Here is an 18626-nt window from a genome sequence, read left to right as displayed (position 1 = left end):
CAGGACAATTGAATTACCCACAAAATGACCCCATTTTCGAAAGAAAACACCTCAAGGTATGTTTTAAGAGGCATGGGGAGTCCTCTGAAGACTTCATTTTTTGCCACATGTTTTTGGAAAATGTGAAAAGAAAATGAAAATGTATTTTTTTTTACGCAAAGTTGTCAATCTATGAGATATTTCTATTACACAGCATAGGCATACTTAAAATGATACCTCAAAACGCATTCTTTAACTCCTGCTGAATATGGCGATACCAAATGTGTGAGACTTTTTCACAGTCTGGCCACATAGAGGGGTTCCACATCCAATAAGCACCTGTTAGCGTTCTAAGGGCAAAAATTACACATCTAATTTCTTGACTACCTATTGCCGTTTTGGAGGTCCTGGAGCATCAGGGCAATGGAATTATCCACAAAATGACCCCATTTTGGAAAGCAAACACCCAAAGGTATGTTTTAAGAGGCATGCAGAGTCTTCTGAAGACTTCATTTTTTGCCACAAGTTTTTGGAAAATGCGAAAAGAAAATGAAAATGTATTTTTTTCTACACAAAGTTGTCAATCTATGAGATATTTCTAATACACTGCATAGGCATACTTAAAATTACATCCCAAAACACATTCTCTAACTCTTCTTGAATATGGTGATACCAAATGTGTGAGACTTTTTCACAGTCTGGCCACATAGAGGGGTTCCACATCCAATAAGCACCTGTTAGCGTTCTAAGGGCAAAGATCGCACATCTAATTTCTTAACTACCTATTGCTGTTTTGGAGGTCCTGGAGCATCAGGACAATGGAATTATCCATAAAAAGACCCCATTTTGGAAAGCAAACACCCCAAGGTATGTTTTAAGTTCTCCGTCACTCTCATCTGTCATACTCAGAATTTGAAATGCCTCCTCGCTTGTATATGATCTTTTGGCCATATTTTTGACACTGATCAGGACCCACTGGTATGGCAGTGATCAGGATGGTGTTGCAGTGATGGACAGATATCTGGCTGCAGTTGGTTCACACTAGTCACTGTTGGGCAAAAATCAGAGATACAGTGAGGTGGCTGGCAATGTTTTGTGAGTGTGTGTAAACTCTGTGCAAAGGCTGAAAATTACTCACAGTTAGCTGTACTGGATCTCTCTCCTCACAGACGATGGCAGTGAACAGGATCCACTGGTGTGGCAGAGATCAGGGACACTTTATGAACAGGCACACTGTAAGGTGATCAGGGACACTGATTGGGCCACTGTATGGTGATCAGGGACACTGCTGGGCCACTGCGGTGATCAGGGACACTGCTGGGCCACTTGTGTGGCGATCAGGGACACTGTGGCAATCAGGAACACTGTGGCGACCATGGACACTGCTGGGCCACTGCGATGATCAGGACACTGCTGGGCCACTTGTGTGGCGATCAGAAACACTGCTGGGCAACTGCGGTGATCAGGGACACTGCGGTGATCAGGGGCACTGCTGGACCACTTGTCCGGCGATCAGGGACACTGCTGGCCACTTGTGTGGTGATCAGGGACACTGCTGGGCCACTTGTGTGGTGATCTGGGCCACTGCGGCAATCAGGGACACTGCGGTGATCAGGGACACTGCTGGACCACTTGTGCAGCAATCGGGGACACTGCGGTGATCAGGGACACTGCTGGGACACTGCGGCGATCAGGGACACTGCTGGACCACTTCTGCAGCGATCAGGGACACTGCTGGGCCACTGCGATGATCAGGACACTGCTGGGCCACTTGTGTGGCAATCAGAAACACTGCTGTACTACTGCGGTGATCAGGGACACTTCGGTGATCAGGGGCACTGCTGGACCACTTATCCGGTGATCAGGGACACTGCTGGGCCACTTGTGTGGTGATCAGGAACACTGCTGGGCCAATGTGGGGATCAGGGACACTGCTGGGCCAATTGTGTGGTGATCAGGAACACTGCTGGGCCAATGCGGTGATCAGGGACACTGCTGGGCCACTTGTGTGGTGATCAGGAACACTGCTGGGCCAATGCGGTGATCAGGGACACTGCTGGGCCACTTGTGTGGTGGTCAGGGACACTGCTGGGCCACTGCGGCGATCAGGGACACTGCTGGACCACTTGTGCGGCAATCAGGGACACTGCAGTGATCAGGGACACTGCTGGGCCACTGTGGTGATCAGGGACACTGCTGGACCACTTGTGCGGCAATCGGGGACAATGCTGGGTTACTTGTGCGGCAATCAGGGCCACTGCTGGGCCACTTGTGTGGCGATCAGGGCCACTGCTGGGCCACTGCGGCAATCAGGGACACTGCGGCAATCAGGGACACTGCTGGACCACTTGTGCGGCAATCAGGGACACTGTGGCGATCAGGAACACTGCTGGACCACTTGTGCGACAATCAGGGACACTGCGGTGATCAGGGACACTGCTGGGCCACTGCGGCGATCAGGGACACTGCTGGACCACTTGTGCGGCAATCAGGGACACTGCGGTGATCAGGGACACTGCTGGGCCACTGCGGCAACCAGGGACACTTCTGGGCCACTTGTGTGGCAATCAGGGACACTGCTTGGCCACTGCGGCGATACTGCTGGGCCACTTGTGTGACGATCAGGGACACTGCTTGGCCACTGCAGCGATCAGGGATACTGTGACGATCAGGGACACTGTGGTGATCAGGAACACTGCTGGGCCACTATGTGGTGATCAGGGACACTGACAATCAGGGACACTGCTGGGCCACTTGTTGGGTGATCAGGGCCACTTGTGGGCAATCAGGGCCACTTGTGGGCGATCAGGACCACTTGTGGGCGATCAGGGCCACTTGTGGGCGATCAGGGCCACTTGGGGCAATCAGGGCCACTTGGGGCAATCAGGGACACTTGTGGGGGCAATCAGGGACACTATGTGGGGGCGATCAGGGCCACTTGTTGGCGATCAGGACCATTTGTGGGCGATCAGGGCCACTTGGGGCAATCAGGGCCACTTGGGGCAATCAGGGCCACTTGGGGCAATCAGGGACACTTGTGGGGGCAATCAGGGACACTTGTGGGGGCGATCAGGGACACTTGTGGGGGCGATCAGGGACACTTGTGGGGGCGATCAGGGCCACTTGTTGGGGCAATCAGGGCCACTTATTGGGGTGATCAGGGACACGTGGGGCAATCAGGGCCACTTTAGGGGCGATCAGGGCCACTTTAGGGGCGATCAGGTGTCACTGAGGTGGAGGGCAGTTAGCTACAACCCTCTTCTTCGCTGTTTCTCCTCTCACAGACAACTCCGTGAGAGGAGAAGGAGGCGGAAGCCGCACCATGCGGCTTTTGTTTACACTTAAGCTGTGTCCTTATTGGACACAGCTGATCACATGGTATGGGACCGATTTCATTGGTCCCATACCATGTCACGTAATCCACTGTGTCCGTCGGACTCGGCGATCATCGGGCTCGCGGGTGCGCGCTCTAGGAGCCGCGCACGAGCCTCAGATACAAGGTGCCGTTTAGAGACGGCAACCCGCTCCTGTAGGTGTCCCGTCCTGCCGTTTATAAACAGCGGCCGGACGGGAAGTGGTTAAAGTTCATGTGCGTGTAAAGGCAGGCATCCCAATTCTTTTGGCAATACAGTGTATACAGCAGTTAGACTTTCAGTATTTTAAAACGTAGTTCAGTCTTTTTCATAAATAAATGTTCAAAAGTGTTGTTATTTATATTTTTCTACTTTTCTGCTTTAGTAAGGTAAACAGCAAAAGAGTTATGGTAAAGTGCAGCAACCCATGCCAACCAGTCAGCAATTGTCTTTACTTGTCCTCCAATCTCTAAACCAAAGAATGTAATCTGGCTGTCATAGGTGACTTCACACAAATGATATTTCTATGATCTTGCTAAATTGATAAACAACAGTGAAATACTAATCTAAAATTTTACAGTTTTTTTGGTAACATAAAAATTAAACTTAACTTCCCTTTGTATTGTATGCTGCTGCAAAGTAAAGTAAGCAGTCCTGCCATTTCAAGGCAATTAAATCGGGGACATTTGAATGAATTAGTAAATGCCGCATTTGTTTTGTTTGGAAAATGATTGGCACATTGGTTGTAATATATTAAGGCTGGAAGGATATGCAATTTGTTCCTTGAAATGTGACATTTGTTCTAAACACTAATAGAGAAGATCCTGGTATTAATCAAAGATTTAGACAGACTGATGTTTTTTATAGACTTCTCTGCAGGATACAAAAGAAAGTGAAAATGAGAAAAAATATTGAACAGCATAGGGTGTCACCTACTAGGGTTGATTTAAAAGTCAAGAACTAGTAATTAGAATCAGCAGCATTTTCTAGATGTATTTTTCCTCTCATATACAGTATTCTTTTCTTGCAGCAGTAACTTTTCAAAAATATTGCAATTTTGTCACAAGGCTCTTAGCTTTATGTAAGTACTTCACCTGTACTACATTTTATGATTTCTGCTATTATATAGTTTGTAAAGTGGGAGTGTGTGATTAACTTTTCTTGCAATTGCAGGAGTAGTATATATGGCTGTTCAAAGAAGGGGAGATGGGAGAGAGGGCATCTGTGACTGGGTTAGTTATAATATGTGCTCTCATATTACATTCTATAACAAATGAAGCAGTGTTTTGTAAAAATTATGAAAGCAATATTTAACAATGGGCCTGGGAACTTGCATTCAAACACCCAAGTAAGTACAGGGGTGGGGGGGAAATTAAAGAAAAAGTGTGGCCAAAGCTCTGTTCTCATCTGTGACTCAGATTCAGCCAACAATGGGCTAAAGTCCACTGTTTTCTGACATCACAGAGCCTGTCCAGGCTTTGCAGGGATCCTGACACAAATGTCAGGATCTGACCAGAGGTCTGATCCACAGCTGGCAAAGTAAACTAAATATTATAGGAAAAATAAATAACACTTGTGATGACAAGGCTCAAATCGTGCTGTCTTGCACCAAAGAAGTGCAGGCACCTATTTTGGAGATGCAGCTGCATGGTCATTTTGTACCATGCAATTTGGTGCAGACAAAGTACAATTTAATGGCAATGTGTTTTTGGTGTCATTAACTGTGTATTGACACCCACAGTAGATCACAAACACAGTGCAATTGCAATGCCATGCAGGGGTCACTGCATTTGTGTGAAGTGGGGTTCAAGGCCTATTAACATGCTTATCAAAGACCAGCAGGGTTCCAATGTTTCTCCACCACACAGCAAACATATCATTGATGTAGTTTCACCGCATCAAACAATGACTGGGAAATGCTACATTGGAAAAAACATGTAAAAGCAGTTAAAGAAAGGGTTGCACAAGCTGATAAACCTGCAAGTGAAGTTTCCCACACATTTTTGTAAGCTATGAGAAAAGGCTCATTTTCATGTTCAGAATGTACCAATTTCATCAAGGGCAACATCTTTACTAATATCTGATGAATTTAAAACTAATGCCATCAAATATCACCTTACATGTCAGCGTACGCATACAGTATATCTGCTTAAACTGTTACTAAACACACAACAGTAAAATCAGCCTGTAAATGCAGTAAAGCATTCTTGTTATACTAACCGTGGAACCTAAGGGGTTAATCTTCCACATTGTGTAAAAAGGATACTTGATCCTGTCTACTCTGATCTTTACCTTCTTTTACAGTCTCCAATCCATCTGCTGATAGAGGAAGCTGCACATGCTCAGTTTAGTGTGTATTGTTGAAGAGTTTTTTTCTTTCTTGGGAGAGTGCATGTGGACAGCATATGGCCAATCAGCACTGTCCAGACAGAGGGTCAGAGGTCTTGCAGCCTCATAGGATAGTCAGGGGAGAATGAAAACTCCTCCTACAAGCTTTAATCAGTGCTCTGCTGGACACTGATAGAAGTCACAAGATTGCTGTAACTGCTGATGAGAACAGGTATTTAACAGTTTATATTTACTAAAATAACTGCATTTCCATGTTCTGTGCACTAAGGGAGACCAGATATAGTGAATGCAGGGTCATGGGTTTAGTAACACTTTAAGTGCTCCTGCAATCTCTTTGGTCATAGGAGAACCCATGCAAAAAAATTGATATAAAATATCACAGCATAGATATTCTATTAAATCCAGACAAATCTCCCTGTGCCCAGGTATTTTTTATAAACTGGACAAAGGGAAATTGAATTAAAATTTATGGCGAAAGATCAGGTTATTAAACCTAGAAAGGGTAGAGATCATATCACTGCTCTTAAGCACAAGGAGGTTTACTGGATTTTTTTATTCAAAATCTTGTCACCACAAGTGTTAACTCTTTATATGTTCCTATGATATGTTTGTCTCTTTTTATTGAAGATTTGCTTTGGAGTAGGAAGTATTTGGCTATATTTGATTAGGGAAATATACATGGATTCTGCTTAGGGATCAGCAGTTACACCTGTTGACATAAATAAATAAATGGTAAAATGTAGCGCAACAATATATATACGTATATATGTACCAGTATACCCTCCCTGGTTAAAGAGGAAAGCACAGTTTGACCTGTCATTATGGGTCAAACCTGAAGGTGAGCGCAATGGAGTGCTGGAAGTGGATGAGCAGTAAGGGGTGACACAGGAGCACCGTACACGTGTATACAGTAGTGTGTTACACTGGTTTATTTGAAGTACAGCAGATTTAAAGAGACGTTCACCATTTTTGGAGACCATATTCCGATGACACTTTTAGTTGGTGTATTCAAGATTCAAAGGGACAGTTCACTATTAAGGACAATTTATTTGTTATTTGTGTGCACAATTCATTTAGAGCACTGGTTATGTGCAGTTTATGTATTGGTTAGATGTCTGGTAGAGCACACATTGATTTTCACAAGCACAATCTTTTGTTTTTTGCACGTATTTATTGTGAGCACTATATTTTTTATATATATATTGTTGCGCTGCATTTTTCCTTTTATTTATGTTGTACATTTGGGAACACATTATATGCTAGCCACACATGTTTTTTAGGAGGTCCATAGCGCTGAGGGCTTTCTATACACATACACCCGCTGACAGTTAATGCTGTTCTAGGTTCACATTGCTACAATCTGATATTGATCCAACTTTCAGTGTGCTTATGTAGAGCAACTTGGATGCTAATTTTAAGTGGTTTCCATAGTCTATGGGGCCAACATTGTGCTGAAATGACACCAAAGTAGAACAGGAACCTTTTCCAAAATCGTGCCATGTTGAATTACATCAGTGTTTCTCAACTCCAGTCCTCATGGACCCCCAACAGGTCATGTTTTCAGGATTTCCCTCAGATGAAACAGCTGTGGTAATTATTAAGGCAGTGAAACTGATCAAATCACCTGCGCAAAATAATGGAAATCCTGAAAACATGACCTGTTGGGGGTCCATGAGGACTGGAGTTGAGAAACACTGAATTACATTGATGTGAACAGGTGCCAACAACAAACGTGATTTCCATTGTCATGCTATTCTGTGCATCTGAAGTAGCATTTGAAATTGTACTAGTGTAAATGGAGCTTTACTTTGTATTTCAGTTGTGTCTTTTTGAGTGTGCAGATTGATATATGTATTACTGATCTAATTGTGATTATCTTGATAAAAGTCAGGGTTGCCTGAAGATTGCTGTATGGCTTTGCTGTTTAATGATCATTAAAACATGGTTTTAGTGTGCAACCCCTTTTGTTTTTATATATATATATATGTATTGCTCAGCATAAATGAGTACACCCCCAACAGATTTGTCAGAAAACTTTTACTTTTCTTTCAGACTCCACATTTTCAATGAGACACTATACCTCAAAATACTCCCATAAATGCGGGCCATTGATTGCAAACAATTTGCAAGCACTAAAAAGTATTTTTCCTAACAAATTCATTCAAGAGCATGTTGCAATAATGAATACACCCTAATGAAAGTCTTAGGCTGGCCATACATTATACAATTATCTGGAGATTTTTGGTTTAGATTTACCAAAAACCATATAATAGGAGGACAAACCTAAACAACACTTTCAGTTGTATCCAATTAGGCAGGCCCTTGCACTACATAGTTGAAGGTAAATCTAAAGGAAATTGGGCAGAAAATTGGAAGATAATTGTATAATGTATGGCCAGCCTTAGGAGCAAAATTACATTTTAGACAAAAAATCCAAATTAACATGAGTTCAGCTACAGGTGAGTCTAATTATTCATTAAACAGGTGTCCAACAGACAGTTGATTATAAAAGGGTATTACTTAACAAAGAAAACCCCTTCCCATCTCATGCTGTCAGCAATGGCACCACATGGAAGGGAAATGTCACAAGACCTGAGAAAGAATAATTTCATTGCAAAAGAAAGATGAAAGCTACAAGAAGATCAGCAAAGCTTTACTTATCAGTCAGAATACTGTAGCAAAAGAGATTAAAAAATGTAACAAAGATGGAACTACAATCATCTCACAGACGTCCAGGCTGTCCATGGGAGTTAACACCTCGACAGTAGTGTCTTCTAATGAGAAGGGTTGAAGAAAATTGCCATGATTTGTGATTTGTTTCCTGTGACACAATATGGCATACACTGCTGAGGAATGGCATGCATGGGTGTTGTTCACAAAGGAAGCCTCTCCTAAAGTCCATGCACAAAAAAGCCCACCTAGAATTTGCCTGGGCCCATGCTGAAAAAGAAGAAGACTACTGGGACTCTGTCCTTTGGAGTGATGAGACCAAGATAAATGTTTTTGAAATGGATGGCTTCAAAACTGAATGGCGCCGCAAAGGTGAGGAGTACAAAGAAAAATGCATGGTGCCTACAGTGAAACATGGTGGTATCAGTGTCCTTCTGTGAGGCTGCATGAGTGCTGCTGGTGTCAGGGAGCTGCATTTCATTGATGGTATTATGAATTCACAGATCCACTGCCCTATTTAGAAAGAGAAGATGCTACTATCTATCCTTGGTCATCGTGCACTTTTTCATCATGGTAATGATCCAAAACACACATCTAAGGCCACTGTTGCATTTCTGGAGAAGAACAGGGATTCAGTGGCCAAGTACGTCTCCTGATCTGTACCCAATCAAACACCAATGGGGAATTCTGAAGAGACAGGTTGAGCATCACTCTCTGTCCAGCATCCAGGTTCTAAAATAGGTTGTTCTTGAAGAATGGAAAATAATAGATGTTGCAATATGTCACCAACAGGGGCGGACTGACCATTTGGGAACTTGGGCACTGCTCGAGGGCCCGGGGTAAGTAGAGGGCCCCATGAGATGCCCCTGGTACCTTTCATAGGCTTTTTTGGCTGTGGTTTGAGTGTGGGCAAGGACACAGGGGCCCCATTATCCCCTATTGTCCAGGGGCCCCATGAGTTGTCAGTCCACCCCTGGTCACCAACTTGTTCATTCCAATCATGGAGGTCATGCAAAATACTAGATGTAGTAGTTTTTGTTGTGGGGTTTTCATTTTTGCATCAACTAATTTGAGTAAAACTGAAGATTTTGTAATCTAAGTAACATTAATTAACATTCTTTCATGTAATCAGCAAAACAAATGTTTTATAAAACTCAGTTTTGGCAAAATTGTGGAAATTGTTTTTGTATTCAATGATATATTGATTAAAATCTTACTTTTAAAAAGAGGTGTCCTCATTTATGTTGAGCACTGTATATATATATATATATATATATATAGCAGCACCAGCATCAGTTCTTACACTTTCATACTTTGACTTTGAACAAAGTCAGGGAGTTTTGTAGGATTAGAGTCAGGTGTATGATTAGCCAATTATACCAGGTAGGAGCTAATGATCATCAATTTCATAGGTAGGTTGAAACGCAGTCATTAAATGAAACAGAAACAGTGTAGAAGGCTTACAACTGGGTAAGGAACTGACAAACTCTGCTACTAAGGCAAGGTATCTTTCTTTATTTGCATGTACTATTACCTATGTTCTTGCACACTTGTACAGTGTCTTCTCATTGGCTGAATGCAATTAGTCTCAATTCCCTGCACACATTGTATCCCCATACAATGTGCATTAGAACTTGTAGCAAGGTATATTAAGCTCTCCATATTTCTCAGTTGGATGACTTCAAGCATCATCTATCGCTCACCTCACAATCCTCACTGTCCTTGGCCTGTCCATTTCAGATATTTGCTTTCTGTGCAGTAAAGCATTTAGTCTCAGCGTCATGTTTTGGCAGTACCATGGGGGTCTGCATTCAGTCTTCCTAGGGACACCTATTTCTTGAGCTTAAGCAGCCATCCACAAGCTCACCCATCAAGCCAGCTTAAAGTTTTCATAAACCCTCCCAATAGCTAGCCCACTGCTTAGGAACCTTCCTGAAAGAAGAAACAAGTTCAGCAGGGTGTTGTGATGTTTACATGAAGATGCTACAGCACCTTATCACTCCTTCCACCCCAACCACAATCTTACTACATGAAGAACAGCGCACAGACCCAATGATGACATAACTGGGTCTAAAACAAGGTATATACTGAAAAAGGGAAGATTTAGTTGAAACATTTTAGGGAAAGTATAATATGAGAACATCACACTGCGGTTGCAAAATTAGAAGTGCATTAGTAAGCTGGACCTTTGCTCAACACAGAGACCCAATTCTCAGGAAGTCTGACACATGTACTGCCCAGTGCTTCAACAAAAAGCCCTATTCAGAAAGGATGAGTGCTGGGCAGGGGGCTATAAGACTGCTGGAAACCAATGCTCTCTGAGTTGAGCAGCAGTCCAGCTCTAGTGTGTTGCTAGCACAAGGCATTTTAACATTTGCAGCGGCAAATAGCACTGTTCAAAAAATAACAAAGGGGTCCACAATCTCGCAGTCTGACTGCATTACAGTCACAATATGGAAATCCATTAGGGATTCCAATCTTCCTTTATGAGACTTTGCTACAAAAAATTACTGTTCACAATTTTTGATAAAGATTTTCATATTTTAGTCAGTTAATTCATTTTGTGCATTTGTGCATTTTATTAAGAAAATATGAAGCAAAATGAATTATGAGGGAAAAGAAATTTATTAGACACTGGTCCTTACTAATCAAAGTATCTGAAGTAAAGCTGTCCTTTTTGCCCATAGCCAGTGCAACTGATCCTATTCTCCTTTTCATTCTGTTATTCAGCATTTGTAGAATGAAAGGGTGAATTTTACTGGTTGATGTAAGGAAAAGGAAAAGTTCAAACACTTTGATAAAGCTGATTTTCTTTCATGTTGAGTACATGGGATTTTATTCTGTTCTTTACCTGGAAGTCAGAAATCTCTATAAAGATGTAAGTGAATGGAGATTTGCGGATTGCTCACCTTGCTCCAGGCAATCTCTTCTTCTAAGTTACTTGGCATGCCCTCCTCAGAGGATCTCCTTGTTACCTCTGTGTCTATCATTGCTAGCCATTCAGTCAAGCTGCTTGTCTCTTTCCTTAGCTTTCTCGATAATTTTAGGCATTTTTCCAAGATCTGTTTCCCCTCTGTCACCTGATTAAAAGAAAAATTCATACAAAAATATTCAATGGCTAAAAGAAGCTGTGAATCAGCACATCAAACAAGATTATTTAATATGGCAGTGCATAAAGCAATGGCTGTGTGCAAAATGAAGCCACTGATTGAATTATAATTTGACTTGGTTAAAACAAAGAAAGGTTTGTTTGTATGTTTGCTATATTTTGTAAAATGCTTTGTACTTTGTCGAATAAGCATGAAACTCCCTTATTGAAAGTTCTAGCTTCAGACAAATATTATGTATTTACTAAAATATTATCATTCCGTTTGTTATGGGAAAACATAGGTAAAAACACTGCTCTAAATGAGTAGATGATGTTCACCTAGCAAAGTGGTGAATGTTCACTTTGAAAAGTTTATGTTCAATTTCTCAAATGAGTATGTAAGCTCAAGATGTGTTCACTTTGAATACCCAATAATGTGGAAGGGAGGTTAAAAGAAAACCAGTATTTTTGCTAGCACATGAATGAGGTGAACAGAGTTAACTTTATCTTCTTTAATAAGCTTAGTGAATACTCACTTTGCAAAGTGAGTCTCTATTTCTTGAATAAAACAACAACAGTGTTTCAAAGTATGCAAAACCCATGGCCTTTAATGATTAATTATATCATACATTCAAATGTGAAACAATTACGTCAAAGTATGGCTCAGCATAGATAAGCTTTAATAAGCAGTAAAGAAAGATAAATTAGTGTAAGGGTTCTGACAGTAATTTTAAATGGCAGCACAAAACTCTTACTTGTTCCCTCACTTTCTGAGCAGAGATCATGGTAGGAAGCCAACACTCTCATAGGTGGTAATTAGAGATGAGCGAAGAAATGAAAAATTCGATTCGACTGATTCGGCGAATTCGTGGACAATATTCGATTCGAGTCGAATAAATTCGCTGTGAATTTAACTTAAAAAAGGGTGTTTCTAGGCTTCAGAGAGACTTAATATTAGTGCAGAACACTGTACCTTTAATTTAAATGCCCTTGGAGTCTGCTGGGGAAGAGAAATAATACTGTCTGTCAGTATGACATGCAGATGAGTGCCGTCGATCTTAGAATCACTGCACACTTCACTCCTTTGGCCAGTCACGGGGCCAAAACCAGTGTTTGGAGCCACAGTGTGGCGGTGGAGGCAGCAGCAATGGGAGGCCATACAGCAACCTATGACAAAATGGAAACCAGCAGGAGCGTGAGGAGACCTGAAAGTGGCACATGGCAGAGTGGGAGCAATGGGAGGCGGTACAGGGACCCAGGTCACACTATGGGCCCAGCAGCAGCGTGACCAGGCGGTACGGGGGCCCATGGCCGATATGGGGCTTGGTGGCACCTATGGAAGGCCTGTAATCTGCCAGCAACCTATGACAAAATGGACAACCGCAGGAGTGTGAGGAGATTTCAAAGTGGCACATGGCAGAGTGGAAGCAATGGAAGGCCGTACAGGGACCCAGGTCACACTGTGGGACCAGCATCAGCGTGAACAGGCGGTACGGGGGCCCATGGCCGATTTGACCTCATTCATCCCATAGTCCTGCCGACTCACGAATAGCGTGGCCTCCTCAAAGGGCCTGAGCAAGCGCAGGTGTCACACATGAGCTGCCAATGGCTGACATCTAAGTTACACAGGGAGTACCTTTATCCGCTTTTAACATCAGGAAATCTGTGATGGCCTTTAGCTGTTCGTAAAGGCGGTCTAACATATGTAGGGTTGAATTCCACCTTGTTGCAACGTCACAGCATGAGGAGTCGGTACGGGGGCCCATGGCAGATTACATGTCTGGCAGCAGCTATGTGAGGCCCGTAATCTGCCTGCACCCTATGTCAAAAAATTTAACACACCAGCAGTGTGAAGAGACCTGAAAGTGGCACATGGCAGCAGAGTGTGGCGATGGAGACAGGAGCAATGGGAGGCCGTACAGGGACCCATGAGAGACTCTGGACTTGGCAGCAGCATGAGGAGGCGGTATATAGGGGCCCATGGCAGATTAGGGGCCTGGCAGCAGCTATGTGAGGCCCGTAATCTGCCTGCACCCTATGTCAAAAAATTTAACACACCAGCAGTGTGAAGAGACCTGAAAGTGGCACATGGCAGCAGAGTGTGGCGATGGAGACAGCAGCAATGGGAGGCCATACAGGGACCCATGACAGACTCTGGACTTGGCAGCAGCATGAGGAGGCGGTATATAGGGGCCCATGGCAGATTAGGGGCCTGGCAGCAGCTATGTGAGGCCCGTAATCTGCCTGCACCCTATGTCAAAAAATGTAACACACCAGCAGTGTGTGAGGAGACCTGAAAGTGGCACATGGCAGAGTGTGGCGATGGAGACAGCAGCAATGGGAGGCCGTACAGGGACCCATGAGAGACTCTGGACCTGGCAGCAGCATGAGGAAGCGGTATATAGGGGCCTATGGCAGATTAGGGGCCTGGCAGCAGCTATAGGAGGCCCATAATCTGCCAGCACCCTATGTCAAAAAATTCTACACACCAGCAGTGTGTGAGGAGACCTGAAAGTGGCACATGGCAGAGTGTGGCGATGGAGACAGCAGCAATGGGAGGCCGTACAGGGACCCATGAGAGACTCTGGACCTGGCAGCAGCATGAGGAGGCGGTATATAGGGGCCTATGGCAGATTAGGGGCCTGGCAGCAGCTATAGGAGGCCCATAATCTGCCAGCACCCTATGTCAAAAAATTCTACACACCAGCAGTGTGAGGAGACCTGAAAGTGGCACATGGCAGCAGAGTGTGGCGATGGAGACAGCAGCAATGGGAGGCCGTACAGGGACCCATGACAGACTCTAGACTTGGCAGCAGCATGAGGAGGCGGTATATAGGGGCCCATGGCAGATTAGGGGCCTGGCAGCAGCTATGTGAGGCCCGTAATCTGCCTGCACCCTATGTCAAAAAATTTAACACACCAGCAGTGTGAAGAGACCTGAAAGTGGCACATGGCAGCAGAGTGTGGCGATGGAGACAGCAGCAATGGGAGGCCATACAGGGACCCATGACAGACTCTGGACTTGGCAGCAGCATGAGGAGGCGGTATATAGGGGCCCATGGCAGATTAGGGGCCTGGCAGCAGCTATGTGAGGCCCGTAATCTGCCTGCACCCTATGTCAAAAAATTTAACACACCAGCAGTGTGAAGAGACCTGAAAGTGGCACATGGCAGCAGAGTGTGGCGATGGAGACAGCAGCAATGGGAGGCCGTACAGGGACCCATGAGAGACTCTGGACTTGGCAGCAGCATGAGGAGGCGGTATATAGGGGCCCATGGCAGATTAGGGGCCTGGCAGCAGCTATGTGAGGCCCGTAATCTGCCTGCACCCTATGTCAAAAAATTTAACACACCAGCAGTGTGAAGAGACCTGAAAGTGGCACATGGCAGCAGAGTGTGGCGATGGAGACAGCAGCAATGGGAGGCCATACAGGGACCCATGACAGACTCTGGACTTGGCAGCAGCATGAGGAGGCGGTATATAGGGGCCCATGGCAGATTAGGGGCCTGGCAGCAGCTATGTGAGGCCCGTAATCTGCCTGCACCCTATGTCAAAAAATTTAACACACCAGCAGTGTGAAGAGACCTGAAAGTGGCACATGGCAGCAGAGTGTGGCGATGGAGACAGCAGCAATGGGAGGCCGTACAGGGACCCATGAGAGACTCTGGACTTGGCAGCAGCATGAGGAGGCGGTATATAGGGGCCCATGGCAGATTAGGGGCCTGGCAGCAGCTATGTGAGGCCCGTAATCTGCCTGCACCCTATGTCAAAAAATGTAACACACCAGCAGTGTGTGAGGAGACCTGAAAGTGGCACATGGCAGAGTGTGGCGATGGAGACAGCAGCAATGGGAGGCCGTACAGGGACCCATGAGAGACTCTGGACCTGGCAGCAGCATGAGGAGGCGGTATATAGGGGCCTATGGCAGATTAGGGGCCTGGCAGCAGCTATAGGAGGCCCATAATCTGCCAGCACCCTATGTCAAAAAATTCTACACACCAGCAGTGTGAGGAGACCTGAAAGTGGCACATGGCAGCAGAGTGTGGCGATGGAGACAGCAGCAATGGGAGGCCGTACAGGGACCCATGACAGACTCTAGACTTGGCAGCAGCATGAGGAGGCGGTATATAGGGGCCCATGGCAGATTAGGGGCCTGGCAGCAGCTATGTGAGGCCCGTAATCTGCCTGCACCCTATGTCAAAAAATTTAACACACCAGCAGTGTGAAGAGACCTGAAAGTGGCACATGGCAGCAGAGTGTGGCGATGGAGACAGCAGCAATGGGAGGCCATACAGGGACCCATGACAGACTCTGGACTTGGCAGCAGCATGAGGAGGCGGTATATAGGGGCCCATGGCAGATTAGGGGCCTGGCAGCAGCTATGTGAGGCCCGTAATCTGCCTGCACCCTATGTCAAAAAATGTAACACACCAGCAGTGTGTGAGGAGACCTGAAAGTGGCACATGGCAGAGTGTGGCGATGGAGACAGCAGCAATGGGAGGCCGTACAGGGACCCATGAGAGACTCTGGACCTGGCAGCAGCATGAGGAAGCGGTATATAGGGGCCTATGGCAGATTAGGGGCCTGGCAGCAGCTATAGGAGGCCCATAATCTGCCAGCACCCTATGTCAAAAAATTCTACACACCAGCAGTGTGTGAGGAGACCTGAAAGTGGCACATGGCAGAGTGTGGCGATGGAGACAGCAGCAATGGGAGGCCGTACAGGGACCCATGAGAGACTCTGGACCTGGCAGCAGCATGAGGAGGCGGTATATAGGGGCCTATGGCAGATTAGGGGCCTGGCAGCAGCTATAGGAGGCCCATAATCTGCCAGCACCCTATGTCAAAAAATTCTACACACCAGCAGTGTGTGAGGAGACCTGAAAGTGGCACATGGCAGAGTGTGGCGATGGAGACAGCAGCAATGGGAGGCCGTACAGGGACCCATGAGAGACTCTGGACCTGGCAGCAGCATGAGGAGGCGGTATATAGGGGCCTATGGCAGATTAGGGGCCTGGCAGCAGCTATAGGAGGCCCATAATCTGCCAGCACCCTATGTCAAAAAATTCTACACACCAGCAGTGTGAGGAGACCTGAAAGTGGCACATGGCAGCAGAGTGTGGCGATGGAGACAGCAGCAATGGGAGGCCGTACAGGGACCCATGACAGACTCTAGACTTGGCAGCAGCATGAGGAGGCGGTATATAGGGGCCCATGGCAGATTAGGGGCCTGGCAGCAGCTATGTGAGGCCCGTAATCTGCCTGCACCCTATGTCAAAAAATTTAACACACCAGCAGTGTGAAGAGACCTGAAAGTGGCACATGGCAGCAGAGTGTGGCGATGGAGACAGCAGCAATGGGAGGCCATACAGGGACCCATGACAGACTCTGGACTTGGCAGCAGCATGAGGAGGCGGTATATAGGGGCCCATGGCAGATTAGGGGCCTGGCAGCAGCTATGTGAGGCCCGTAATCTGCCTGCACCCTATGTCAAAAAATTTAACACACCAGCAGTGTGAAGAGACCTGAAAGTGGCACATGGCAGCAGAGTGTGGCGATGGAGACAGCAGCAATGGGAGGCCGTACAGGGACCCATGAGAGACTCTGGACTTGGCAGCAGCATGAGGAGGCGGTATATAGGGGCCCATGGCAGATTAGGGGCCTGGCAGCAGCTATGTGAGGCCCGTAATCTGCCTGCACCCTATGTCAAAAAATTTAACACACCAGCAGTGTGAAGAGACCTGAAAGTGGCACATGGCAGCAGAGTGTGGCGATGGAGACAGCAGCAATGGGAGGCCATACAGGGACCCATGACAGACTCTGGACTTGGCAGCAGCATGAGGAGGCGGTATATAGGGGCCCATGGCAGATTAGGGGCCTGGCAGCAGCTATGTGAGGCCCGTAATCTGCCTGCACCCTATGTCAAAAAATTTAACACACCAGCAGTGTGAAGAGACCTGAAAGTGGCACATGGCAGCAGAGTGTGGCGATGGAGACAGCAGCAATGGGAGGCCGTACAGGGACCCATGAGAGACTCTGGACTTGGCAGCAGCATGAGGAGGCGGTATATAGGGGCCCATGGCAGATTAGGGGCCTGGCAGCAGCTATGTGAGGCCCGTAATCTGCCTGCACCCTATGTCAAAAAATTTAACACACCAGCAGTGTGAAGAGACCTGAAAGTGGCACATGGCAGCAGAGTGTGGCGATGGAGACAGCAGCAATGGGAGGCCATACAGGGACCCATGACAGACTCTGGACTTGGCAGCAGCATGAGGAGGCGGTATATAGGGGCCCATGGCAGATTAGGGGCCTGGCAGCAGCTATGTGAGGCCCGTAATCTGCCTGCACCCTATGTCAAAAAATTTAACACACCAGCAGTGTGAAGAGACCTGAAAGTGGCACATGGCAGCAGAGTGTGGCGATGGAGACAGCAGCAATGGGAGGCCATACAGGGACCCATGACAGACTCTGGACTTGGCAGCAGCATGAGGAGGCGGTATATAGGGGCCCATGGCAGATTAGGGGCCTGGCAGCAGCTATGTGAGGCCCGTAATCTGCCTGCACCCTATGTCAAAAAATTTAACACACCAGCAGTGTGAAGAGACCTGAAAGTGGCACATGGCAGCAGAGTGTGGCGATGGAGACAGCAGCAATGGGAGGCCATACAGGGACCCATGACAGACTCTGGACTTGGCAGCAGCATGAGGAGGCGGTATATAGGGGCCTATGGCAGATTAGGGGCCTGGCAGCAGCTATAGGAGGCCCGTAATCTGCCAGCACCCTATGTCAAAAAATTAAACACACCAGCAGTGTGAGGAGACCTGAAAGTGGCACATGTTTGAGGCATGATTCATGGCGGATTTAGTCAGTTGTGTCAGGAACTGGTGGTTTGAAATCCAGACTAATCCACGCCTGATTCATTTTCACAAACGTGAGTCTCTCCACACTTTGGGTGGACAGTCGTGTCCTCCGCGGAGTTACAATACCTCCTGCCGCACTAAACACGCGCTCCGATGCCACGCTACTGGCCGGGCATGACAGCCTTTCAAGGGCAAATTCAGCTAGTTGGGGCCAAAGGTCAAGTTTCGTTGCCCAGTAGTCAAGGGGATTGTCTACCTCGGTTGGCAGGGTGCTGTCCAAGTAGGCCCAAGCCTGTTGTTTGAGCTCCTGCTCCAGGTCCACCTGAT

The 18626-nt window shown here is 46.4% G+C and overlaps 1 protein-coding gene across 1 annotated transcript in view; it reads right to left on the bottom strand.

The window, feature by feature from the left end:
* DMD (dystrophin) overlaps positions 1 to 18626 on the bottom strand; it is a 2676943-nt gene that overhangs the window by 1728194 nt on the left and 930123 nt on the right. Inside the window, exon 33 of the mRNA XM_089653005.1 lies at positions 11261 to 11431. Within this exon, the coding sequence (XP_089509131.1) occupies positions 11261 to 11431 (171 nt within the window). The remainder of the gene's footprint in view (positions 1 to 11260; positions 11432 to 18626) is intronic.

Source organism: Staurois parvus, unplaced genomic scaffold (assembly GCF_062004578.1).
Source record: "Staurois parvus isolate SC_StPar_1 unplaced genomic scaffold, SC_StPar_1.0 ptg000696l, whole genome shotgun sequence".
Taxonomy (NCBI): domain Eukaryota; kingdom Metazoa; phylum Chordata; class Amphibia; order Anura; family Ranidae; genus Staurois; species Staurois parvus.
This window is presented reverse-complemented; position numbering and strand designations above follow the sequence as displayed.